Source organism: Pholis gunnellus (assembly GCF_910591455.1).
Source record: "Pholis gunnellus genome assembly, chromosome: 3".
NCBI lineage: Eukaryota > Metazoa > Chordata > Actinopteri > Perciformes > Pholidae > Pholis > Pholis gunnellus.
The window spans coordinates 18,035,851-18,062,015 of NC_136529.1; the positions used below are offsets into that span (position 1 = coordinate 18,035,851).

Sequence of the window (26,165 nt, forward strand, 5' to 3'; positions counted from 1 at the left end):
TTTCATAATCATTTTGCCTTGAAGACCCATTTTCATAGAAATTTAAATACTTCCTTAATATGTAATGCAATTAATTGACATCACTAAACAGTGGGTGCATTTAATTATATAGAGAACGTGGTTGTGGTAGCAGCAACATAAACACGGGATACATATTTTAAAGCATGTGCGGTTAAGGAAAAGGAAGGGAAGTGTGTCTATTTCTGTATTTAAACTGGAGTGATTCTGTTGGTATGCATTGTTGTGGTTGAGGTCTGGACTCATGCAACAATGTACTGCACTGGATACGTGCCTTTCAGAGGGGACATGGTCACCATAGTGACAGCAACAGATGCCCAACTTTGTCGCCTCGGAGACTGTTTCCGTACAGTCGCCATGATAACTGCATGTCCACTGCTGAGCCCTGTGATAACAGTTTTCTGTTCTCAGAAACGGCTCTCTTCTCTCAGATCACGGTGATTTTATGCTGACTACACAACATTATCAGTGAAAGATGACAAGGCAGTGTGCTCCTGCCAGATCGCCATAATAAACACAACACCATGAACGCAAATCAATCAGCCAACTACTCTGAGGTGAGTGAATGGGAGCAGTCTGAGCTGATTACTACTCCACGGCGCCCCGTGCACTAATTCTGTTGAGTAATGAACCGTGCATGAGCTGCAGTGCTGACTTGACTGATGCCTGAAGGTGATGTGACACTACTACGGCCCAACTAATTATCGGGAGAATACTCCCATTCATTGCAGTTCAGAATGAAGTGCCCACACCTGTGTTTTCACAGGGCTCTGGAGGCCTGGAGAAAGCTTTCTAAGTCAGGGGGGAAACAGTAGTTCTGTAGCCCAGCCATGCTGCTGCTCACTGGGGCCTTTTATCGCAGGGTAATCCCCTACAACAAACAGAATGGCCGGCATGTGCATATGCAGCTGTCGCAGTCTTAGTGCAAGTGGTGTCATGTTAAATCACAGGAATGGACTGAGCCCCTGAGCCATCCGCTGCCCTTCCCCGCACTGGCATCCCGCTCACTGCGAGGCTCCAGCACACATGGACAAACACATATGCATACTCATATTTACGCGCTTAAGCCACTTCCCACAAACACATTTCGCAGCACATGATAGCCCTAAAGACATTCAATGTAAATAACCCGTGCTCCACTGTGACATCATATTCCAATACTGCCACAGGTTCTGTGGTAACTCAAAATAGAAAATGCCTTTTCCTGTTAATCAGAAAGGTATCTCACAGGGTAAAGCCAGGCCCTCATAAAATCAATCCAGTTTAATTTGAAGACAATTTACACCTAGACGTTGACCAAGTGTAAACCACAATCTGCATTGTTCCTCTAGGAGACGCGGCTGAATCCTGTCTGAGGCCAGTGTTGTGTGTACGACTGCAGTGTTGTGAGATGTGAGTGGATAGTTATGTGGAAACTATGCTCAGCCCAGCTTCCGTATATCATCTTCCATATCAGACCTCCTGCTGTGGGTACCAGGAAAGCTCTAAAAGGTTTCTCCTCTAATCGCATTTTAATGTGTCACATCTCTATTTTCCTCCTCATGTCAACTCTTATTTTGAAATTATCTTTGTCTTTATGCCTTTTTTTTAATGTATATCTGGCTCCACTGACCTTCTCCCATGTCAGCAACGGGACACATTTAGCGGCCTGGTTTCTGGAGCGACCAAATAGCCGGACACAACAGAGGGAAAGTGTGTGTGTGTGTGTGTCTGCATGGAGGTGAAAGAAAAGTCCTGTACACACAGATACGGTTACAGATATCCAGACACACAACCAGAAGAAAGCAAAGGAGGGTAAACAGGCCGGAGGTATGCAGTCAAAGGACGCAAGAAGAGATGATACAGAGATGTATATTTATAAAGGTGCATCAAAAGTACGAGAAAGCCAGTGAGAGCAATAAAATGACAAAAATGGGCAAAAATATGGGAGCAATGTTCAGCAGAGAGCTTCAATCTTAACTATTTCCTCCGTAGGAAGTATTGCATATACGCAACAGGGGATAAAGGGAGAATGTGTTAAGTTATTCTGGGATGTTGGGATAGATGTACTGTCGCCATGGAAACATGCAGATCCCCTACCACTCCCTGGGCCGTGCCATTCTAGAGCTGCCGAGCTCCGGGTGCCTTGTCACCGGGGGCGTCGTGCCATTCTTTGCGCCGTGAGACTTGCCAGACGCCGCGGACAAAACGGTATGCCATTCTTGAGTTGGATGCAGAGTCCGCAAAAGCATTTTAGTATGGCTGTCACGAGCATTTAATACTGCAGGGCAAGTCACAGGGAGGACAGCAACACCCCCCTCAGACGGGATGTTTGCCAACGGTGGAATGTAACCAAGTAGGCCTGTCTTCAGTACTGTACCCGAGGACACGTTAGACAAAATAGTTTTGCTTCACGACAAGTATTTGAGTTAGACTTCACAAATCACAAAGATCTCATACAGTATGATGCATTGCTGTGGATTAAACTGGCCAACAGTAACATTAATTGATTTACTGATTAGTCGATAGAAATAGTTTGTATTTATTTTTGATATTCGTTTCGTAGTCAGTTCCATCCTCTAAAACGTGAGAATGCATGCGTTCCTTCTGTAACACCACAGTAAACTGAATAATTTAGAGGTTTGGACTATTGGTTGGACAAACATCAATGTGAAGATGTCCCTTTGGGCTCCACGTAGTTGTGATGGACTTTTCTCACTATTTTGTAACGTTTTACATACCAAACTAAATTCATAAAAGTAGCATAGTCATTAGTTAAGAGTCCTAAAATGAGCTCCACCTCAACTAAGAAAAGTGCTTATGCATTAATGCAATAGTAATCTAATTATGTATTAGTATGACAGTCTTTACATTGAGATGTTTACTTTTAATACTTAAAGTACAATTAACTGATAATACACTTGTACTTCCTTCACCTTTGATGTTTTAACCTAGAATACCTCCCTCTGTAAAGCCCGGAGTAAAAGTACAGCTTCAAAGAGCTTTAAAAATACATTTCTCTCACTATGAAATTACTCATATTTAATGAAAATATGAGCTATTCCTCTAGGCTTTAGTGAACCCTTCAGATGGTGGAGAGCTTCACAGGGGACTTCCCTCACTCAGGGAATTTTCCCTAATGGGTAATTATTATCTATACAACATCCTGGGATAGGATAGCTGCCCTAAGGCAGAATACGTTACAGCTAAATACAGTATATACTGTAGAGGACGGGGCGTCTGTCCCTAAAACACGGCAGACACAAGAAGCAGGACGGTGAGTAAGCAGAGGAGAGAACACATGACAGCTGGCCTGTCACACACTAACTTATACTTCTCTCTCTCTCTCTCTCACACACACACACACACACACACACACACACACGGACTGAACAGAGTGAACTCAGTGAAACAATTAACTCTTTATTGCTTTACAAAACAACTCATTTCATTCCATGACAGGTTCATTAAAAACAAAAAGTCTATTTATGCTAATTAATTAAAGTCTTAATGTCAATACCTGTGACAAGTCAGTCATTCTGAACCAGGATCAAGGCTATAATATGTAAGCTAAGTCATTTTTATGACACCTCTGTAATAAGAGGTTTGTTTTTCCTCAAAGCACATTTATGGCGATAAGTACATACATTAACTTATTATAGCGTTTATATAGCTAATATAGCTCTGACACCAGCTCAGTGCTGGCTCTAGTCACGACAGCATGCTCGATAAATGCGTTACATGTTATTACTGGTACTGTACACCAGATACCATAGTCAGACTTCTCCCCACCTGCTGGCAGAAAGATTAAACGCAAGTGAAGATCCGATCAAAGATCTGTAATATTCTCTCTCCGCCGAGCAGAGCCGAGAGGTAAATGCTTTGTGTCACTGAGCGTTGCAGAGCCGGTGGTATTGGTAGGCAGCTCACACGCTTACTGAGAGTAAATCGTATCTACGTGGTCCAACAACACATTCTTCAAATAATCCATCAGAATAAAATCTATAATACATAACTTAAAAGTCATTACATGGCAGTGTAACGCTGAAAGCAAACCTCCAACTCCCAATAAGTACTCCAGTCATTTTTGGAAACAGTACATTTAGTAATTTAGTTTAGTTTTAAGATTTTCCGCCTATCTTTCAGAAAGTAATGTTTCTGTAAAAGTACACATTAGAGCTCTGGAACAAGTGCAGCCTTTCCCTGCTTCATTAGAGACGATCACCCAATCAATCAAAACTTAAATCATAAATTAATTAAATACAAAATATACAGAAATTGTTCATTTATCATATACGTTCAGAGAGGGGTGTTAAGTAGCTCTTTCTGAACAGTAACATTTAAACATTAAACAATTATAGAACATAACTTACTGCAGGCATAACTGTCACCAGTGGCGTGGCAATCGTAAATACGGTACGGAGTACATATTAACATCAAATTACTACCCCGAGAGGAAAGTACAGGAAATACTTCAGCTGTGCATTCTCAAGCAGGTTCAATTCAATTCTACATTTTAAAATACTAGGTTGAGAGAAACAGGACTTTTTCTCGTTAGGAAAAGCTTAGGAGGACACTTTCATGGAGCTGCAGCCATTGACAACAAAATCACCGTTTTCCTTTTCTTCCTTCAATCTCGTCTTCGTAACTTAAATGTCAGAGCAACAAGAGGATATGAAAACGGTTAAAAACATATATATATATATATAACAAAATAACCTAGGACGATGCTTACAAACATATTATTGTAGTTGAATACCTGGACTGATCTTTCCATTTCTGTCCAGATGACTGAAGTGAATCTATGGAGGAAGAAAACTAACAGAACTAAAGCCAGCAATACTGGTTTAAAATGGCACCATTCAAAAACAAATGAGAAGATCCACAGCCTGAAAAAAAACAAGCTTTCATGAAACCAAATAGCTGACAAACGTGCACTCTTCTAATAAATAAATAAATACATCTGCCTTTCTTTATATGTCCCTTATTTAAATGTGGCACCAATCTGGCATGACAAACTCTTGTGTCCAAGGTTTCATCCCAAAATACTTCAGAGGCAGTGTGATGCAGAATAGACCATGCAACCAAGAGCAAGCTTCACCAAGTGCTATATTTCGTGTGTATCATTGTACGTTTTAAGGTGCACGTCTTGTATGTATCTACGAGCAGAGAGTGTGAACCAGAGTGCATGCATCCGTGTGGTCAAATGTGTTTGTCGAGTTCCCCAGAGCCTGACAGATGTGTGCGTGCGTGTCCCTTTTACAGGATGAATATTTTAATAACTTTTTGAATGATCTTCCCACATCCTGGACAAGGAGCATGGAACTTGTGCAGCTTCCTTGCACATGGGAAACAGGTTATAAGGTGAGCCGTGCGTCCGTGAATTATATTTCCGTTGCGTGGTCGCACTCGACACAGCTTGCAAGGCTCCAGAAGTGCCTCAGGCTTAACCTCCTCAATCTCCATGCCCAGGTTCTCCTGACTCTCCCCTCCCGAGAGCTGCCCGTCCTTGTGGAAGCCGGAGGGCCACGGCCCCTTGCCTTTCCCCGTGGCCATAGTGGGCAGTGGGCGGTCGGCTGTGGAGTGGGAGGGCAGGATGACGGGGTCAGAGACCGTCCTGCTGCAGTCTGGGATGTCAATGCCCGTGTCACTGTCATCTTCCTCGTCGTTGGTGGTGAGAGAGCTGCATGCTGGGATGTCAGGAACAGAGAGGGAATGGGCGAGTCGGGGGACATCTTTGTACCAGTTCTTACGTAGAGCCCAGCAGCGAACACAGTACCTCTGGAGAGGCGTGTTGTACTTTCTGCACTCAGTGCACTGCCACGCATCCTGATGGACAAAGGCAAACACAAAGTCGCACATCTGCATTGTTTTAACCTACAGCTAATCAAAACCTAAAACTACAACATCAAGTGAGAACAAAGCAGAGACAAACCTGTGTGGAGATCTCTGTATCAGTGTCATCGCTTAGGCACTGCGAGTCTTCATCCGGCTCCTCCAGCATCTGGATAGATATACAAGTCGTTAGATCAAACATCTCAGAACTTTATCCTGGAGTGTAAATACATATGTGGTGTGTGCCTGGCCAATGAAGTCCCGATACAAAGTCGTACCTCGCGATCTGCTTTCTCCTCCTTGCCTCCTTCATCCTCATCCTCAGGTAGAGCCTCCCCTTCTCCCGCGCTGCCTTCCTCCAGTGCCGCCTCTTTCATCTCCACGCTCACCTGTTCACTCCCGCCCTCGGTCAGGAACCAGAGGTCGTCGGTGGTGTCCGACACGATGGCCGTGTCCTCCTCCTGTGCGGGAGACAGCTGACACATCAGTCAGACCACCACTGTTACACTCCAATCCATGCACTTGGACAACAAGTAATTATGTCTGTTTTTAAGCTTGAAATCTCGCAACTTAACCCTGAACGAGCTATTACAAATGAGGTTTCTTACTTGGTTTGTGTGAATGTCGGTGGAGCCATTGCTCCTGCGGCTGTAATTACTACGGAGATTACCCAGAAACCACCAGGGCAGGCCAGAGAGGTCCCACTCGTCTAAAGAAACATCCAGTTTGGGCCGTTTGCAGGCTGACCGTGGCAGGCCTTCAAGGGAGTCTGGAGAGGCGTTGAACCGTTAAATTCAGCATTTTGAGCGAGTCTCGTCCCCGGGCACATTTGGAACCGTTTGCTTACCGTCGTCTGGCTCCCGAGGACGTCGCTGGGAGGGGGTCTGCAGGAGAGGGCCATCACTGTCGGCCTCCAGCACTGCTTTGACCACACCTCCACACATCTAAGGGAGGGGGGGGGGGGGTGTGAAGGACAAACATTAGAACACAGAGCCATAACTGGGTTCTTGGAGGACTCGCAGCTCCTTTTCAAGATGGCCTCTCGGTATGTGATCGGGGGAAAAGGGGGGCTGGGCAGTTTGGGTACGGACTAGTGGGGAGGGAGGTCATAACAAATTTAGGATATAATTAGGACACTAAAACCGTGTGGAGGGTAAAAAACACACAGATGAATAGAGACAGATGAGATAGGAAAGCCAGTGTACTAATTAACACGGTGATGAACGAGTGAGTCAAAGCTTTTAAAAATCTAGTTCCAGTCCAGTGAAAACTGTTCTAATATGTAGTCTGTGCAAACTAAATCATAGGATTTAAGTAATTACGTATTTTAGGAGATCCATAGATACTATATAAAATACCTGGTCTTGTACAGTATACAGGACTGTCTCAGAAAATTAGAATACTGTGATAAAGTTCTTTATTTTGTGTAATGCAATTAAAAAAACAAAAATGTCATGCATTCTGGATTCATTACAAATCAACTGAAATATTGCAAGCCTTTTATTCTTTTAATATTGCTGATTATGGCTTACAGCTTAAGAAAACTCAAATATCCTATCTCTAAATATTAGAATATCATGAAAAAGTATACTAGTAGGGTATTCAACTAATCACTTGAATCGTCTAATTAACTCGAAACACCTGCAAGGGTTTCCTGAGCCTTGAAAAACACTCAGCTTGGTTCAGTAAACTAAATCACACGTATGGGGATTATCACAATATTCAAATTTTCTGAGACAGTCCTGTATATCTATGGAAGGTTTTCAGATAAGAAAGGAAACAGAAGAAAATGATTAAGATCTCATGTCTAACATTAATAACTATTAATCACAGCTGATAGAGGAAATATAGATCATATCTTAAATCTGAACCTTGAAGTGGATTTAACATGAGATTTAATTAGAAACAAAGTAACTCTTTTGATTCATAAAGCCACTGATGAAGGAGCAAAATTGGACTGAAGCTCAACAAGGGTTAGACAAAGTCTTACACATCAAGGTGGATTTAGGAGGGGGTCGGAAAGACAGGTGAAGGAATACGGGGGAGGGGGAGGGGGGGGTTATTGCTAGGCCTGCGGCTGGATCAGGAGCTACGATCCTCCAGTTTCGGAGCAGAGAAGAGAACTCTGAGACAGACAGAGAGGGTGACTCTGCCCCCCATCCACTGGGTGGTGCTGGTGGAGTACCACCAGACCAAACCAAGGATGGGGCTGTACAGAGACGGTGCCACTCTGTACAAATGCACACCAACGAAGACAGCAGTCCTTACCCTCCCTCCTCATTACACACAAGCACACGGCCGTTCGCTTTATAGTCTTAGTGACTAAGCTAAACCAAAGCCTACTGGTCTTAATCCAGCACTGTGATCAGTGCATGTTAGGACAATATATGTTCTTTATTGACAGCTTTGTATTCACAAGAGTTGTGTGTAGTGAGGTGAGAATGGTTGGGGGGGCTCTGTTTCTCCTTAGCACCACGCTTCGGTTTTACCTGACCACGATCCTCCACTCCGCCCTCTACACATTCACGGCCCACAGAAAGATTCTCTGCAGCATCTGCATTTCAGATGAGACACAGTAACAGAAAAAGGACATCCCCACCCTTTAATTATAGCACAATACACTCTCACACTAATGCCTTCTTCTGGGGCTTGGTAGGACAAGCTGCAAAATGGCATAGTTCTAGTGCCCGCATCCCCCAAGAGATGCACAAACTATAACAAGCACACACAAAAGTAGGCAAAAAAGAAAGTTGGATAGAATATATTTATAGATAATCACCATATACCCATAACATACAGAATCCAATCACAAAGTTAAGAGCAAGAAGACAATTGAATTACAAGTCATCACACATGTACTGAACTACATACATTCCCCCTGACTGAATCATTATTTCACATAAATATATGGAGCAGAAAATCAATGTGTAACTTACCAGAGCAACCGAGCACAACCAAGTATTTCTTGAGCATTTCATACACCGGGCTGTGAAATGAGAATATGAGAATTTAGAATGGGCCTCTGTATTTTAGACGTATATGTTTAGATGTATGGTTGAGCATTACGGAGTGTTGACCATTGTTGATGTGGGTGACTACCTTGGGTTTTTGACGGAGAAGCTCTCCACCTCCAGCAGTTCTCCCAGAGGGTCGTCCTGGCAGTGGACTATGTGCTGCCTCTGTTTGTCGTACAGTTGCTTCCCCATAATGTACTGACCCAAGTAGTGCATGACCTATAACAACAATACTGAATATCAGAAACCACAAGGCACATTTATAGGAACCCAGTATAAAAGACTACGAAACCCTGGACTGACCACTTAATTAAAACAGGCTGCATACTAACAAACATACTTGACATTTCACAGAACAGCTCACCTCTTTGAGCGTGAAGACTTCTTCCTGGGCTCCGGCAACGCGCAGAATCTGCAGAAGAGGGGCTTTTGGTTGTACCTGGGGGTAAAGAAGAGTACCACCAGTAAGGATTTAATATGAACTAGAAGTGCAATGTTGGATAATTGATAGGCAAAGCAGAAGACATGTTTTCTTTTTTCTTACTGTACCTGATTTCCATCTCCAGGTAGTGTCCTGCTTGATGCAGGAAGCTGGTCTGATAGGGAGCTCATAGTAAACGAACAAAGTCTGAAATACAGAACGATAGCATGTCAGATAAATCAGATTTCCAATTCATCATCATCTACATTACCACCATCACAAAACGCTGGTGTCTTCACTTAGCTAGACTGTACACGTAATACCAACGCCCACGAGGCCAAATTGACGAATAACTGTACACTTGAATTATTTAACAACGTTACATTTAATGGCAACACCTACGAGACTAAAACAGTTTAAACAACGTTAAATGTCGTTGGTCTAATTTAAAGCTTAACAGACTGCACCAAAATCAGCTCGCTTGACAGGCAGGATGGTTGAGATACACCACTCCACCATTACTTTTTATTTTGCGACAGTTAACCACTGTATTCAAATTACAAGGCCAACCTTCCCCAAAAGCCGAGCTAGCGTAACGTTTGAAGAACGGTTGAAATGTTAGCACACAAAAAAAGTTGCACACAACTATTGCAAGCTACTGCTCAGCAGTTATACTGGAACATCTGTGTGACGTTAACGTTGGCAGGTGACAAACCTGCTCTCGTTACTCGCAAACGTGTTAGCTAGCTAACGTGACGACGGAGCTGCCGTTAGCCAACTTAGCTCGCTAGCTAGTTCCTGAGAAGTTCGTTGAAGATGAACTTACCGTAAAGAGTTGACATTACTTTACATTGTTCCACACGCACCGCGGCCTTAACAACCAACCGACATCTTGTACATATGCATATAGCTAATAAATCTTGGGGTTTTCAACTTTAGCTCTCTCTAACAAACAGCAGACAGTTAGCATAGCTGAACTACAGATTCAAAACGATGAATATGGCTAGAACAACTTCCGGCTGGACAACTACTTAGGCCAGGAGTGTGGCGCCCCCTCGTGTTTAATGAACGCTACGGCGGCATCATGGGCTTACTAACACAACGCTTTGTGTTACTTTACAAAAATAGTGACACCTCTTGAAAAGATTATTAAATTGTAACTAATGGCTTTATATTTGGTTAATGATTCAGTAACTAATGTTAAATATATTAGTTATAAGTCAATAATGATGTAACATATTTTGGTTACCAGTTTGTGAAAAATCTTGCTAGTGTTTATTATTTATATTTGGTAATAATGCAGTTATATATGTTTTTACTCCATTTATAAATGCTAAATGATTTGTTAAATAGAGCCAATAAATGAAAACCAATAAAACCAATTATTTTAAGTGGCACCAAAACTTTATCCTAAATATTTGTTAACACTATTAAGTAGTTAGTGATAAATCAGCATCTTCAGTAAGCAACTAATGCAAATATTTCAAAACTGCACGTTCTTAATTTATGATTGTTTCATCATTGTTTATTACCTCGGTGTATAGTACTGTACTCCTTCATACTGTAGGAAGGAGCATCCTCGTCCTTCAAGGTTACAATAACACCAGCAGTATATTGAAAAGACGATTTAACTACATCTTCTCACCCATTAGTAGTAATAAAACACTGTTAAAGATAACCACACTATGTCAATGGATACTTGTACTTTTTTACATTTTAGTAGGCTGTATTTTGCTTTGAACACATATTTACATATTAGCTTGACTTGACTTTGAATCAAGTATTTCGTTATTTATAGAAATTTTGCATTAACAAAACCCAAAACCAACTGAACGGATGGAAGAGAGATTGTGTTATTTCATTCAATAAATGCAAAGATTGTTATAAAACATTTGTGCTACAGAATAGTTTAATTCAGAGATACTCATCTCTGATATTCTAGCAAACGGTCAAGAAAACAAAATGGAATGAAGATCACAACTCACGGCCCGAACACTTTACAAACATTTGATGTACAAGGAAGCACAAATGCAACTTTTCACAGATCTGTAGATACAGTGCAAAAATAAATCATTAAATCTAGTATATAGCTGGGTTTGTTCTTACTGACAGTTGTGTAATAAAGAAGCATCAAGCATATTAATTTGCTTTCATATCTGACAAATCTGAAAATATGCCTCTCTATCAGGCCAGCTTATTACAGTAGCTTATTCGCTGGGATATTACTCACTCTGCTGGAGAATACAAGCATTGGCCAAAAGACCTGCACGTGTCCAAAGTTACAGTTCTTACATTGCAGATAAAAGAAATGGTAGCCAGCCAACATCTCAACAGTTCATATAAAACAGTGAAGTGTCTAGTGGGAAAAATATGTAACTCAATTAACTTAATAAAGTTAAAGCTCGTCATGGCCACCAGACACGTTAATCTGATAAATGAGTTGTTGTTTGATGTTTTGTAACATCTGTGAGATTATTAAACTGGGATGCACCAATATATAAACGACTAATTGTAGCTTTAAAAAAGCAGTTTCAGAATCATTCTGAAAATGTTCATACTGCTAATATGAAGCCGTACAAACAGCATGTTGTGACTGTTTTTCTGCTGTCATATTAGTAACAGGAACAGGCCGGCATGGTCTCTAAAACACTTGATTAGCTTGAGGATTACGCCTGAACCTGCATTAAGATTGTTAGACAAATGCATATTGATATTGACTGATATGGGGAAAATATCAGCTAAATAAAAAAAAAAATTAATAAAATATAAACACAAGAACAGCAATATATTGGTGCACCTTGTTAAGCTAAAAAAATAAAAATCATAAAGTTCAAGTAAAGGGTTTGGGTTACATTACCATACTTCATATAATGCTGGGCTACGGTTAGATTTCACCTCTACAATAAGAAAACGAAACAATAAAAGTGCTTTGGCAATAATTCAAGTCTTTCATGTTCACCACACATACAGGGGAGAAGATACTGCTTGTATAAAGCTGCACTGTATTAAACACGTGATTGTTGTTTTGTCTTCACAACAATAGCAGGCCCTTTCAACATTTATTCCAAAAGTCTCAATAGGTACTAAAAATGAACTTATTTTGTTCTTAGTCAACATAGTTCATCTTGCAGCTGATATAGTTACAAGTTCTTCTAAAGTAAGGACTAGCAGTCACTAATTAGGCTTTTGTAGTTGCACTCATTTCTACGTTCTGATTACAATTGCATTTTAGTTTGCTCATCTACAAATTTAAACCAATTAATAATAAATAAAAAGATGACAACAAAAATGATGACATATGTACGAATAACAACTTTTGACTAATAAAATATTAGTCATGATTATATTTGACCTACTTTTAAAAGTGGTGTGAAATACAAAAGAACTAATTAAAAAGTAATTTCTGTTCAGTAAAAAAAAGCCATAATAGTGTACTGAAAGGTTCATATCTGAAGTTCATCGTTTGATTAAAATTCTGGTCAATTTCAACCACGAAAAAAGTATATAATGTGTCCGGTAAAAACAAAAACACAGCTAGTCGGAAATAGTGACCATTAACATAAAATGAAATAAAACTGCTGCTCTTAGTAGCTGCTGTGATCACTTCTAAATAACTTGTGACTAACAGGTGAGTAACCGCGTCTTTAAAAAAATGTTAGTGCCAAATTTGAGTCACTGGTGAAGCTGACAAAACAAATGCTAAAATGGCCGCCATGCACAACAGGACTGTATCTGGCTGGTGTTGAATTTACGGAGTACAAAAACGACTTAACTGACAGCAGAGATAACATACTGATTAATATTTTCTGTGTTCTGTTGCTTGGATGTTCCCCAACTCTTATTATTATTATATAAAACTTTCTGTAAGCGTCTATACAGCTAGCCTCTCTATTGTGCTTCTGCAGTTCATCACAATATGAAAGGCCTTATCTTCTCAGGTCAGCATGAGAGGAAACATACAGAGCACGTATTCAGACTCAGTGGTCTTTACAGGACTCTTTGTGACAGAAACAACAAAAGCTCTCCAGGGACCCCAGAGGCTTTCTTCTGTTCCGCGCTGGGTTTGTCCCCCTCCCCAAACCACCCGTTCGCCTTTTTGTGGGAGACTCAACTGGTACAAGGAAGCAATGTGAGTTGCTGTTGAGTCCTCCAGCCACCAGGGGATAGCAAGAATGAGAAGCAGATGTTAATCGGCATGTGGGAGCAACAGGAGTCCCCAGGCATCATGAAAGACTGCGTTAAATGTAGAGCCTTTGAGAGGACAAACGTCCACCTTATTCTAAGAGGTCCTGTGGAGGGACACAACGACACAGATTAGTAAAAAAACAATGACAAAGTTTACCTAGAAATAGTGCCTTTTACAAAGCATGAGATACCTGATCCGAGTCTTCGTTGTACTGTGCTTTTCCTGTCTCCATGTAGTGAGCATCAACATCATCGACTCCCTCTATTTTATCAGCCTCGACGTGTTCCCTCATGACAGAGTATCTGTGCACAAGGAACCTGATGACGACATCAGCGCACATTAGACACAAACAGAGATGAAATACGGTACTCACAGCGTTTACTTGTGTGCATAAAGTGTGTGTGTGTGTGGAAAGATGAGACGTATACTGACCGTCCTCCGCAGACATATTTCTTAACCAGCCAAACGCCTGCAACAGCACTGGTCAGAAGCATCGCTATGACAACCATCACTATGACAGCGGTGTTCGGGGAGCTGTTCTCAGTCTGGAAGAGTTACAAAAAAACAGAAATGGCTGAAATCTGACATCGTGCATCAGGACCGGGAACATTGCAGCTGTTCACACAATCTTATGTGCACCAATGAAAGGTGGACAGCCACCGCCTGACCTCACTGTGAAATATGCTTCTTTGGCAATTTATCCTCTTTTTGTGACATACTCAGGTCATTTGAGTGTGTTTGAGATTGTTAAAGTTCTAATAATTAATGTGTTTCCATCCACTTGTTTCTATTTGAGCGTTTCAGTGGAAATGCTGGAAATAAAAAAACCTTTTTATGCTTGGCTGAGGTGAAAAGGCGAAATGCTACAAAGTACAATGGAAACAGCCTTGAGAGATGTATAAATCCTGACACTTATGAAGCATGTGGCGTTCACTGAAGCTTCCACTCTACTGAAAAATGGTGGAAGACGACAAAATACCATCTATGTGGATTGATGAGGAGACCGTAACCTTCCTCATATGAACATATGTAATAAACATAAATGCCATTTTCCCATCTTTTAACCACGTCACTTCCTCTACAAGGGTTTTATGGCATGCGGCTGGAGAATTAGGACCAACAACTGTTTATCTCGATGCAACCAACTCCTAGTATTTACATTACGTAGATGGAAACATACATTTTCCCTTTCTTTTGCAGATTTCATAAAAATTCAGTTGAGATTTGCAAAACATTTGGTTAGAAACTTGGCTCATGTCACACCGCTACTAGATAACCAACTCAGTATTGACAATAAAAAAGATCATAGGTTGCCCTATTGATTTCAATATGCAGTTAACCAGCATAGTCTCGTTACCAGAGAATTTGGATAAAGGGCGTTGCTGGTGCACATCCTCCTCAGGTCTGTCTCCTTCCTCTCTGGCTGAAAACCTCCTTCACACTGGTCTCCTGGAATCTTCCGGTAGCTTAAATGTTAGAAGAGACAAAGAGACATGTAAGGAAAAACTCGCTGAAAAGGACACAGGGCAGGACGAAACAGCTGCTAAACTCAAGATACGATTCATAATACTAATGGAGGGAGATTTAGAGGTAGAAATGGAAACATACTAACATGTTTTATGAATAAAGCTCAAGTTTTAATAATTGGCTTTGACCTTTATCTTTTACACTACTAGTGACTAAACTAAGGAAGCCTTTACTTGGGCTGTGTTACTGTTTGTGCTTTGTATTTCTTTAGTTAATGAACTACATCCTCACAGGACAATGGGTTCACGCAGAAGTCCTACAACATTCGGCACTTAATCTTAAACTACTAATCTGTAATAGGCTTCTGGAAGTGAGCTGGTGAGGTGACTATTTCTTACAGTGCCTGAATTACTGTTGGCTTGTGTGCTGTTCATAAAACCCATAACCTTTAACCAAACAGTGGTAAGACTTGAAACAAACATTAACATACTTCTGTATACATTTTCTATATTTTGTATGAGTTTGAGTTTCTGGACAGAGCAAAGATAAAAACAATGCGTCCTCACCCGCTGGTCTGAAGCTGTTCGGTGGTCCCATTCAAGCAGAACTCCAGAGGATGACCCTTCATCTCCTCTTGCTCCGTGCACTCTGAGCTGTTCTCCGGCCGGTGATATCCAAAGTCACTGTAAGACAAAACAGAAGCTCATCTGGCATTCTTACAAATTTACAGAGACAAACTGTGTAAATCTGTTCTCTATATACTCTCATGGTTGCACTAAATGCAGGATGAAAATAAACTATATACATACTATATATATATTTGTATTTCACAAAAACATACCAGTGATAGTCGTCCATTGTACATGTACAGGGGGACAGCTTCTTCGTGACGGCATATTCCCTCCCGTTCCAGCAGACAGAGTCTTTCCTCGGGCGTAAGAAGGTCTCTTTATAGCCCAGCACACAGCCATCATTAGATCCACTGGGGTCTGTAGAGTGAGCCAGCCACTGGACATAGTCCCCTTCAGTACCTGCACATACATACAAGCATATATAAGTAAGTCAAAATGGCGAAACACTTTCCGTTACACCCACATTCTCGGACACACTCACAGTCTCTGGTGAGGAGCTTCCTGACGTCGATGGTGATCACCACCCATTTACTGAAGTCGTTCCTGTAGCCCCACAGGCTAACGTTCATGGAGCGAGAGCCGGGCTCACTGTCCATACCGCTGAAGTGAAGTGGGTCGCTGGTGAAGTTATACGTATGCCAGCACTGCCCCTCGTCTGTTGAAAACCTGACGACGTTGGAGGGCAAAGAAAGGGAGAGGAAATGATAAATAAAAATTAAAAGCAATCCTACAATAACCAAGTCATCTACTATACTTAATTATATTCACTTGATCTGGTTGACAGGTGAGTTGGTGTGCTCCACAGCCACCAGCAGCCCTCCAGAGTCCAGTATAGCGTAATGGTGGGGGCCCCTGAGAGCCAACAGCCACGAGTAGCCCCCGTCGTCAGACACGTACACGTCAGGAGAGAGAGCTGACTCTGCGTCACCGACGCTGCCTGAAGGACAACAGAGGACAACGCTGTTATGAGACATTTAACCATGCAGTGAAAGGATTCCGGGTGAAGACATCTTTGTGTTTTTCTTTTTTTTTACCATGAGCCAGAATGAGGCCCACAGCACTGGGCTGTGAGAGAGGCAGCATGGGGACGTTCATCTTCATGCTGGTGCTGTAGGAGGCGTGGATGTGAAGTCTGCACTGTAAAGACACAATGATTAGGGTAATGTTGGTACCAGGTCAACTGTGTGAGCGTCACTGTATGTACATAACAATGTAAATATTCAAATATACTGTGTGTCTATGTGTGTCTCACTCTGTTAGGCCTGTTGGTAGAGGTCTCGGTGTCACAGTGGCTGTTCTGTGGTCTGCGCAGCGTCTGCCATTTTGCTCCTTGGTCGAAGGTGATCACTGTCTCCATTGCACCATCTGCAATCAATAACATTCACTTTAACTACTATTAGGAAAGATGATAATATCATATTTAAAAATGTTGACAAAGAATAGCCAGAAGATTCCGCTTAAATGTGTAAGTACATATATTAGTTAGTGTGCTGACCCACCTTCTGTGAGAACGCTGGTCATGTAGACGCCCCTGAGTGACGCGACGGCAGTGAAGTCGGTGTCGCTCCCTGTGGTCGTGTAAAGATGGCGCTCCAGAGACTTGGAGAACACGGCTCCTCTGTCATCAGACACATAGATGGTTCCAACACCGGAGTCTGGTCAACACAGTACACACACACACACACACACACACACACAGGTTTGGATCATACACTGTGTGAGACTTCTGCTTACTGATCCCCACAGAGAAACTTTCTCCAAGGACGCCTAATGAGACTGTTTGCATAAAGGATATTTTTGCATTATCTACATTATTGTTACTGTTAGCATCCTCCGCATCAATCATCACTATGAGCATCCTCTCGGGTTCTGACCTCCAGGGTTGTCCACGTGCATGAATATCATGTCCTGATTGGCTGCCAGGATGGAGTAGAACTGCTCATGGTTGACTGTAGGGAGCTGAGCCATGTTCCACACCTCACCTCCGTCCACTGACACGTGGATCATACGCTCTGTACCCTAACACACACACACACACACATAAACACGAAAATGTTGAGATAGCTGCAGTTCGCAATATGCAAATGAGTTAGGTGGGTCTGGTGGTCAACACGGGTCAGTCATTTGTTAATCAGTCACTAGCTTCAGCGACCAAATGGAGCTTCAACGTTGCATCTTCGGCTTGCAGGAAGAGGCGGAGTTAGGTGATATTAGGCAGATTTTTTGCTTCAGAATGTGGTCACTCTGTACGGATTAAATTCATAGCTGGCTGAGATCTTATCACACTATAAGCCAAAACCACCTCCACATGTGGTCCGGCTCATCCGATCATGTTTGGATCACCACGTACATTGCGTGCATTCCCACCCTGCATTAGCATGTGGTTTTCCTTATCCAGATCACATGGTAACACTAGGTGAAAAAGGGGTCAAGAAAGTCTGGATATCACTTGTGATAAGTGAGAAAATATGTTTTTTAGGGTGAACTGACTGTATTGAAAATAAATTTCAAAAATGTTACTAGGTGTCTAAATATGTATTGGTGCCATTAATGCCGATAACGAAACAAACAGGTGCATATACAGAGATACTGTATGCATCAGGAAAAACAGGGCGAGGCAGATTCACAGAAAAACAAACATTCTGCTCTCAGATTCAGTAAGTAAGAGGCAACAACAACTTGCTCAGACATCCTCTCACACACACACACACACACACACATACCGTGCCAGTCATGATGGAGGCAAAAACAAAGCGACCTCCCAACACAAAGGAGTAAACTCTTGTTGCGATGGTCTGAAAACTTTGACCGTAGTCTGCCGTCTTCCTTAACTCCAGCATTCCTTTATCACCTAACAGAGAAGAAGGTGGAGTCACTAGATGTATTGCAGAACTTTAAATGTATCGGTGACTTTACAGTCTTCACTTACTGCATGATCCATTGTAGTTTGTTGTAAAGTAGATGCTGTTTTTTGGACCCCTGTATGTGAGAAAAAGAAACAGTGAATGATGTTTCTGAGTAATGATGTGATTTGATTCGTCCTCTTTGTTTACCTTCTTTTACGTCTCCATGCTTCCACTGATAACCCCGTGTTTAACTGTACTGTACTGTACTGTACTGTCAGTACCTTTAGTTATTTGTAAAGATAAAACCGATGAATATTGTGTTAATTATAGTCTGTTAAAGAGTCCTTTGTATTAAATTTGTGCATAGTAATAATACATTGTATGTATTTCTGTTTAGATAAAAACCAGCCTGCCAGCCTCATTTGCCCTGCACCTGTACAATAAATCAGATAAAGTGGATTGTCCTGGTGTATCATTATGCCTGACCACACATCCATAGTGTTGCTCAAATAACCTGTTTGATCAGCACACCCTCGTGCAGTCCTGAATGTTGAATATTCTACAGTTTCTTTTAATTGCTGTGCGAGCAAGGCACACATTGACCCCCCGGGCCGCACTCCAAGCCCTTTCTGGCTTTGTTCGAAGGTTTTCACACTGCAAAGATCCTGCCGGCTCAAGGACTGTGGGCTGAATAAGAATGCTGCTGCTGACTCATGATTCAGTCTGACAGCAGCCTCAGCTCCCTCTCTCTGCAGTCAATTCAGTTTGGGGTCTAAATAACAACTGCGGTCACGCAGAGCTATTACAATGTTCCCACAATGCAGCGCTAACAACCACAGGCTGACACCACAACCTCACATGAACTCCGGTGCCCAAATGAAACGAGAGTCAGGAGAGTGATACAAACTGTGGTGAGCGAAACAGCTGGAATAACAAACGATGGACGAAGAACACACAAGCACACTCCTGTTATAGCAAAAACAAAGATGCACAGGGAGGATGTGTGGCAACAAATATGGATAAGTATTTCTTCTGTTGCCAACGAGTAAGTTGGTATTTCTTCTGTTGCCAATGGGAGGGTAGGCTGATTTTATTTTGGAAGAACAGGAGGGGGTGTATAAATATATTATATATATATATATATATATATATATAATATATATATATATATTATTTTATTATTTTCTAGCAACGTTTACTGTTTTATTATGTGTGCACCATGGATAATAAATATATATTTTTCCATATTCAGAGTACACCAATCACTTCTCTGTATCAGGGCTTTATTTTCTAGCCAATAGGAATAATATGATGTTTTTGGAAACAGTAGTTAGAGGTTATCTCAATAAAGATTGCACCATATTTTTTTTTAAGAGAACACTTAAGACAAATGCATCATAAAGAATTAACATACAATATAATTAGTGTTGTTGAGGGGACAGACAAAACCAAATATTAATAACAAACATATGGTTGAGGCCCCCCCCCCACCCAAATCATTTCTTATAGTCCCTAAAGCTTGTCTTGGTTATTTTTTTATGCCATCTGTTACATATTTAGTACCAAGTACCCACATGTCTTGTGTGGATTTATAATGTAATTACGCAACTGATTTAAGGGACATTTCTCACCATCTGACCAAACAAACACTGTCATGGATCTTCCTCCAGGTGGCACCAAAGTCCTCAGACAGCCACAGGTCCAACTGGAGGGAAAAGGCTTAGTCAGTAAAAAAAAAAAGTGAGTCTAGACTGTTAGGTATTTATTTATGCCTAATCAAGAACGTAGTAGCCTTGACGCAGAAGTCCAGCATTCAATTAAGAGAGGTCGCTAGGTACAGTTTAGTTTACTTTATCAAAACTCAAAACTAGGATCTGAGGTTTGGTTTGGTCTGAAGAATAAAAGCTGCTACCGTGATACTGAGCGTCAGCAGTACGTTGCAGTCTCCGGGGTTGTACAGCATCTGAATGAGAGGCTCAAACGGCAGGTCAGTTGGATCAAAGGTCACGCCAAAGTCCTGTGAGCGAAACAGTTTAAACCCCCCGATTTCTGACACGTCGCCAGTGAGCATCACCTGGAACCAAACACAGAGAGGAGCTGTCAGGAAAGATCATGCATTTGCTAGAAAAGGGTTTTCTGTGTCATTATGACGCAACGGTATGTATTTATATACAGACCAACCGCAACAAAACACAAATCCCTACGTACGGTACAAGCAAGGGTCTGTACGTGGAAGGTACTGCATCTTCAGCGCATAAAAAAAAACTAAGAATAACACTACTTGGGCTCACCTTGCCAGAGTGGTCGGGACTGATGGCGATGCCAAACTCACTCTGGATGAAGGTGTGGTTGATCAGGTGAGTCACATCTTTGAACGTCTTCCCATAGTCTTCACTGACACAGTGACAAAGTTGCCGTTAGACCCTCAGACCACAGGTATGGCAAACAATTTACTGCTCCATTTATCAACCAGCAGGCATTTCTCACCTCCTGTAGAGGTTGGACTGGCCGAAACGCATCATGAACAACGGCACCTGAAATGTCGTCAACACCAGCAGCACCTGGGAGAAGAGAGCAGGGATTACGCAACCGTCTCTAGAACCTCAGGGTCTTTTTTTTTTTTTTATTTAGTCATATATTCAATCATTCAAACAAACTCACCCCGGATCCATCTCCCACCCAGGCCAGCGACAGTGAACCCATGGTCCTCACTTTGAAGGTGAACTGGAACGGAAGGAGAAAAGAAATGAGATTATTTTAAACATTTCTGAGACTCGCTTGATATTTTTTGCGTAATACTATGTCAGGCAATCAACCCGAGGAACACACACACACACACACACACACACACACACACACACATACACACACACGCACCCAAAGAGTCCAGAGTTTAGTCTGAAATATAAAAAACACAAGAGAGTTTGTGTGTGTGTGTGTGTGTGTGTGTGTTTCGGTCACTTGCTGAACGAGAGGACAGAGTGAATTGTTCTTATCATCCAAAGTAACTTGGCCATTTGAATGCACTCTGCGTGTGTGACCTACTTTCCGGCCTAAATGACAAAGCCCGGGCCAGAGAACAAAACAATTACCAATGTCCCGAGCACAGCAAGACACACACTCGCACACTGTACGGTAAATGTAGACTGAAAGTATTCTATTCTCACAATAACAGAATACAAAAAAACTTACTTTTTACACATTAATACATTTGCCAAGCCACACAGGATTTAAATCAGAACTGAAATCTAAAAACAAAACCTCCCTGTTACATAATATCAGAGGGAATGAGTAGAAAGAGTTGAGACCGGAACATACATTTCGCAACAAGTGCACTGACTGCAAACAACATTCCAGTCGATTCATCCAGAGTGACTTTCGAGTGTTTGGCCATTTCGGCGACGTATTTAGCCACCGGAGGGTTCTCCCCTCCTCTCTCCTGCTGGCAGGGCAGACATGTTTACAAGGTGAGCCCAGCCCCGCAGAGTCTGCATAGAGCTCTATAAAGCCACAGGAGACGGCCGGGGCTGGCTGCTGGAAACTCCTTGTAAATAAGGTCCAGTGGAAACTGGCCGACCCCCGGCTGTCCCAAGTGTGTGAACGCAACTTTCCATCTCTCCTCGACATAAATCATTTCATCACAGCCTCCCTGTGTCCAACTATTCTTTCTTCAATCAGCTAATGCTTTTCAGCTCTTCTTGCAGTCACTCATTCGATCTGTCGATCAGTGAAAAGGTGAAAAGTACGACGTGCCCCGTCCTCCCGACAGTCTTTCTACCCTTAAACCACAGCGTTCTGCCTTCAGATCTGTTGTGGAACATTAGTACAAGGCAGGTTTCCCACTTCACCCACATTTCCTGCTTCTCTCCCTTTCTGTCTTTGAAGTAGTAGGCATGATTATAAAATGAAAAAATCTTAACAAATAAAGCATTATTTTGGCATGTGGATATGAATTAAATGTTAGTGTCATCGTCCCACTTGACACTTAAGAAGGACTTCGGTCTGGATGCAAACTTTGCCTGAAACAGTAACTACCATCGTCACTGCAGGTCAACCGCTTTCGTGTCTATCGTCTATTGTCTCACGGTCTTTTGCAAATGTTTCTGCCAGTTGCTTGCACACCTGTGTTAAATCTAACCAGCCGACGTAAAGCTGAGTCATCTTTCTGTCCCGTTCTGTGATGGGGAAAACAGAAGCGTAGAGGGAGACGGTGAAGAGAAGAAAAAGACGCTTATTAGTCAAGAGATGAGTGTCTGACTCGGCTGGAGGTGGCCTCGCAAACCAGACATGACCTCATGCTGGATCGTGTTAAATTTAAGGGTTCACGTCTGCTCTGAAAAGGCTCCTCTCAGCTGCTTCCGCACAACAACTCATGACGCTCAAGGTGTGTCGGTACGTTTGACTGTCAAGAGGTGGACAGCAATGATGCGCAAGTGCGTTTCACACACGCTGCTGTACGTGAACACACACACACACACACACACGCACATATATATGTCCATGCAGAACACACACTGTTGGTGGGTGGGAGCACAGTAAAGTCCTCTCTCAGAGGTCAGAGTCAAACACAATGAGCTCCTTGTTCCCTCTGCTCTGGGTTTTAACCTTTCTGCTTCGGCCGTGCTTACACACATAAAACTTCAGAAGAGCGGGTCAAACTCTCTTGGCTTTGATCGACACACATGAAGCTGTGTCCACCATTCCTCTGAGGCTCGACTAAGCTTCAGCGGGCAGAGACGAAAGCTGGGGCGTAACAATGTCTATTTCAGTTCAGTCTACGTCTATCTCAAAAAAGGGAAAACATGTCTATCGCAATTTCAATCTAGTACTTGAATGAGGAATTGCTTCATCAGTTAGTCGATCAACAGAAAGTTGTTTTGATTCAAATGTTTAGCTTGTTTTTAGCCTTGCTAGCAGCACGGCTCTAGGGATGACCTTAAAGAGATCACATACTTTCTCTTTTTACTTTTAGTACATACTTCGGCTTCCTTAAGTACGTACAGCTGCATGCAGCATGCATTCAATGAGTGTTCTTCATAACCTTGCACCTTCAACTTCGGCCCTCTTGCTCATGTGTCTGCTGCGTAGAGGATTGTATACAGGACACAGCAGAACATCTTGGTATTTTTGGCACACCTCATTTGACATATTATGTATTGGGATATACTAAATATTTTTCTGGCTTACTAAATAGTATGGTGGTATGAGCAGTAGAAGGCACAGTATGTGTTAGGTGCAACAGCTAAACTGAGATGAACATGATGAACATTATGTCTACTGAACCTCAGCATATTGTCTCTGTGAGTGTGTTAGCATTATAACGTTAGCATGTAGCTCGAAGCACCACTGTTCCTGAGTACAGCCTCACAGAGCCATTAGCGTTCCTCCTTCTGTAAAAGACACGGAATAAATTCCAATGATTTGTTGTTGTAAGCCTTGTTCACTGTTTTCTGATATTTTTATAGACCAACGAATTAATGGATCAATCAAGAAAATAACTGATTCAATGTATGTTGATGCAGAATAGAGAAAAAGCAGCAAATTCTCCTGTTTGAGAAGCTGGAACCGGAAAGTTTTGGCCATTTTTGCTTGTTAAACATTTGACATGTTGCAATATTTTTTGAACCTTGCAAAGACAAAGCTTGGGCTGGCTGACAAAACACATCCTGTGTAGTCTATCAGGGCCTAAAATAGCATAATAAGAATCCTAGGAGTAGGTTATCTACTGTCTGATCTGGCAATTTACAGAGCAAAGTAAAAAAATAAAGAGTGTATTCTACTGTTTGATCTAGGCCTGCACCTCTGACAACAGAAAACCTGAACCCACATTGGCACTCGGATTAAATCCATCAGCAAAAAACGTGGGGAATATTTGTTAGAGAGAAAAGCCCAGAGGAGACGGGAGGGGTCTGCTCTCAGTAAAGCACAGCGAATCGTTTTCATGCTCCAAAGCGAAGCCCAGGTGTCTGAACCACAGAAATGATGTAACTTTGTCCATCACTCACACTCTCTCACACACACACACACACACACACACACACACACACACACACACACACACACACACACACACACACACACACACACAACAGGAAGACTGTCCTGTGGAGCGCTGAGGCTTTTGGACCAAGCTGTTATTCTTGAACATTCCTCTGGACATCTGGGTTGTCCAGAACTAAAACAACAGAAGGTGTCCTTTGGTCTATTTTAATGTGGGCTCAGGGTTAAGATGAGAAAGAGAAGGCCAAAGAAAACATGGACGTGCAATCAAATTCTCAACATACAGGTATTAGCCAGAAGATTGGAGGAGGGAGACTAAAATCATTTTTGGAGTGACATCCTTCATCGTCAGTAGGACTAATGGATCTGACCCGGACTGACGACCTACATTGATTCAGATCATTTTTTAAAAGAGTGTAACAGACAGAAACAATAAACTGGTTGTCAGGAAATAAACTGGCAAATATTTTGGCAATATATTATTCCAGCAAATATGTTCTCATTTTCTCTCCTTTGTATAATTGTGAAATGGATTAGAGCTGCAACGATTAGACGACTGATCCACTAGTTGATCGATTAATTGTTTCTGTCTTCTTTCAAGCAAAAACGTCAAACATTCCTCTGCAGGGCTGTCACTGTATCAGATTTTCACCACATAATTATCATGGCCAAAATAATTGACAATAAGTGTATTATCACCATTGTAATAGCAAATACCAATACTGTCAGTCAAATTCATCTTTAACTTTGTTTACTGTTTATTTAGTCTCTTTTCTGGCAAATGAATACACAGAGACGAGTGTAGGGGGTGGAGAGACAATTTGTAATCATAACTGTAAATATAAAATGATTTAAGAGGCGCTGGATTATTTACAATATATTGTCATATGTGTATTATTAACTTTATATATTTATTTTCTTTTTTTATATATCACAGTTATCTGTACCAACATATTGCAACACCCATATCCCCAGTTTTCAGCTTCTCACATGTGAGGATTTCATGCTTTTCTTTGTCATAAATTACAGTAAACTGAATATATTTAGGAAAAAACAAGCTGGTTGAAAACAGAGCAGGGCTGCAAAGTACTATTACAACGTATTGATATTTTAATTATCAGTTATTCTGCAGCATTTCTCCCCTCATTCACATCACACAGAGTACAACTACAGCACCACTCATTTTACACATGTTACACATGTTCAGTCATCTACGTGAACATGTGTTTCAGTGAAGTTGTTTACAGTGTGGACATTGTGAGCAGCTCCATGTGCTGCTGAGTGACCACAGACACATGGAGGTAGCCAGTGAGTTAACTTTAACTGTAGCAAACAACCAGGAACACAAAGACTGAGGGAGTTCGATGCTGTAGTGTGTGGGTTAACAGAAACCTGAATAAGTCACTTACAGAGTGGGTGTTGTTGTGCAGGGTTGACTCTATTCCGGGCAGAGCTGTGCACGTCTGTTCATTCAGTCCTGCGCTGCGTTTCGAGAGCTCCGACTTCTCTAAACTTCGTCGCTCCTCATCCCCGCCTAAACCCCGCTGCAGCCTCCTCAGACCGGAGAAGTTTTCTCCCTCGTGGAACTTTGTGCCCAGTGCAGACGAAAACAATCCGAGCGCCAAGATGCAAGATACGGAGATCATGTTTACAAAGAAGACTGCACAACTTTGGACTCTGCGAAGAGCTTTTTCGTCCCAGCAGTCGGCTCCACATGAACCCCCCCCACCCCGCCCCCATCCCCAAATCACCTAATGCTTCTTCAAT

General features: G+C 42.0%; 2 protein-coding genes across 3 annotated transcripts; both read right to left on the bottom strand.

Moving 5' to 3' along the window:
* Positions 1–3,407: 3,407 nt before the first annotated feature.
* mdm4 (MDM4 regulator of p53) lies at positions 3,408–10,246 on the bottom strand. 2 transcript variants are annotated; one of them, XM_079186493.1, is made up of 11 exons: positions 10,094–10,246; positions 9,396–9,474; positions 9,211–9,285; positions 8,932–9,065; positions 8,769–8,818; positions 8,322–8,386; positions 6,680–6,776; positions 6,441–6,601; positions 6,111–6,293; positions 5,933–6,001; positions 3,408–5,826 (listed from the first exon to the last, which is right to left on the bottom strand). In XM_079186493.1, exons 2-11 carry the CDS (start codon positions 9,456–9,458, stop codon positions 5,257–5,259), a joined length of 1,467 nt encoding a protein of 488 aa, XP_079042619.1. In that variant the 5' UTR covers positions 9,459–9,474; positions 10,094–10,246; the 3' UTR covers positions 3,408–5,256. The 2 variants fall into 2 exon arrangements, with proteins under 2 accessions (XP_079042619.1, XP_079042618.1); XM_079186492.1 differs by having other exon boundaries at positions 6,111–6,308.
* A 3,113-nt stretch (positions 10,247–13,359) lies between these two features.
* Positions 13,360–26,044, bottom strand: LOC306715972 (sortilin-like; the record flags this gene model as incomplete). Its single annotated transcript, XM_079186486.1, has 20 exons — positions 13,360–13,556; positions 13,644–13,770; positions 13,886–13,998; positions 14,811–14,919; positions 15,487–15,603; positions 15,762–15,951; positions 16,034–16,218; positions 16,321–16,489; positions 16,587–16,689; positions 16,805–16,917; positions 17,052–17,207; positions 17,427–17,571; positions 18,276–18,403; positions 18,482–18,531; positions 20,030–20,103; positions 20,311–20,472; positions 20,690–20,792; positions 20,886–20,959; positions 21,060–21,122; positions 25,808–26,044. The coding sequence occupies 20 exons, from the start codon at positions 26,042–26,044 to the stop codon at positions 13,542–13,544; spliced, it is 2,433 nt and encodes an 810-aa protein (XP_079042612.1). The 3' UTR covers positions 13,360–13,541.
* Positions 26,045–26,165: the final 121 nt, after the last annotated feature.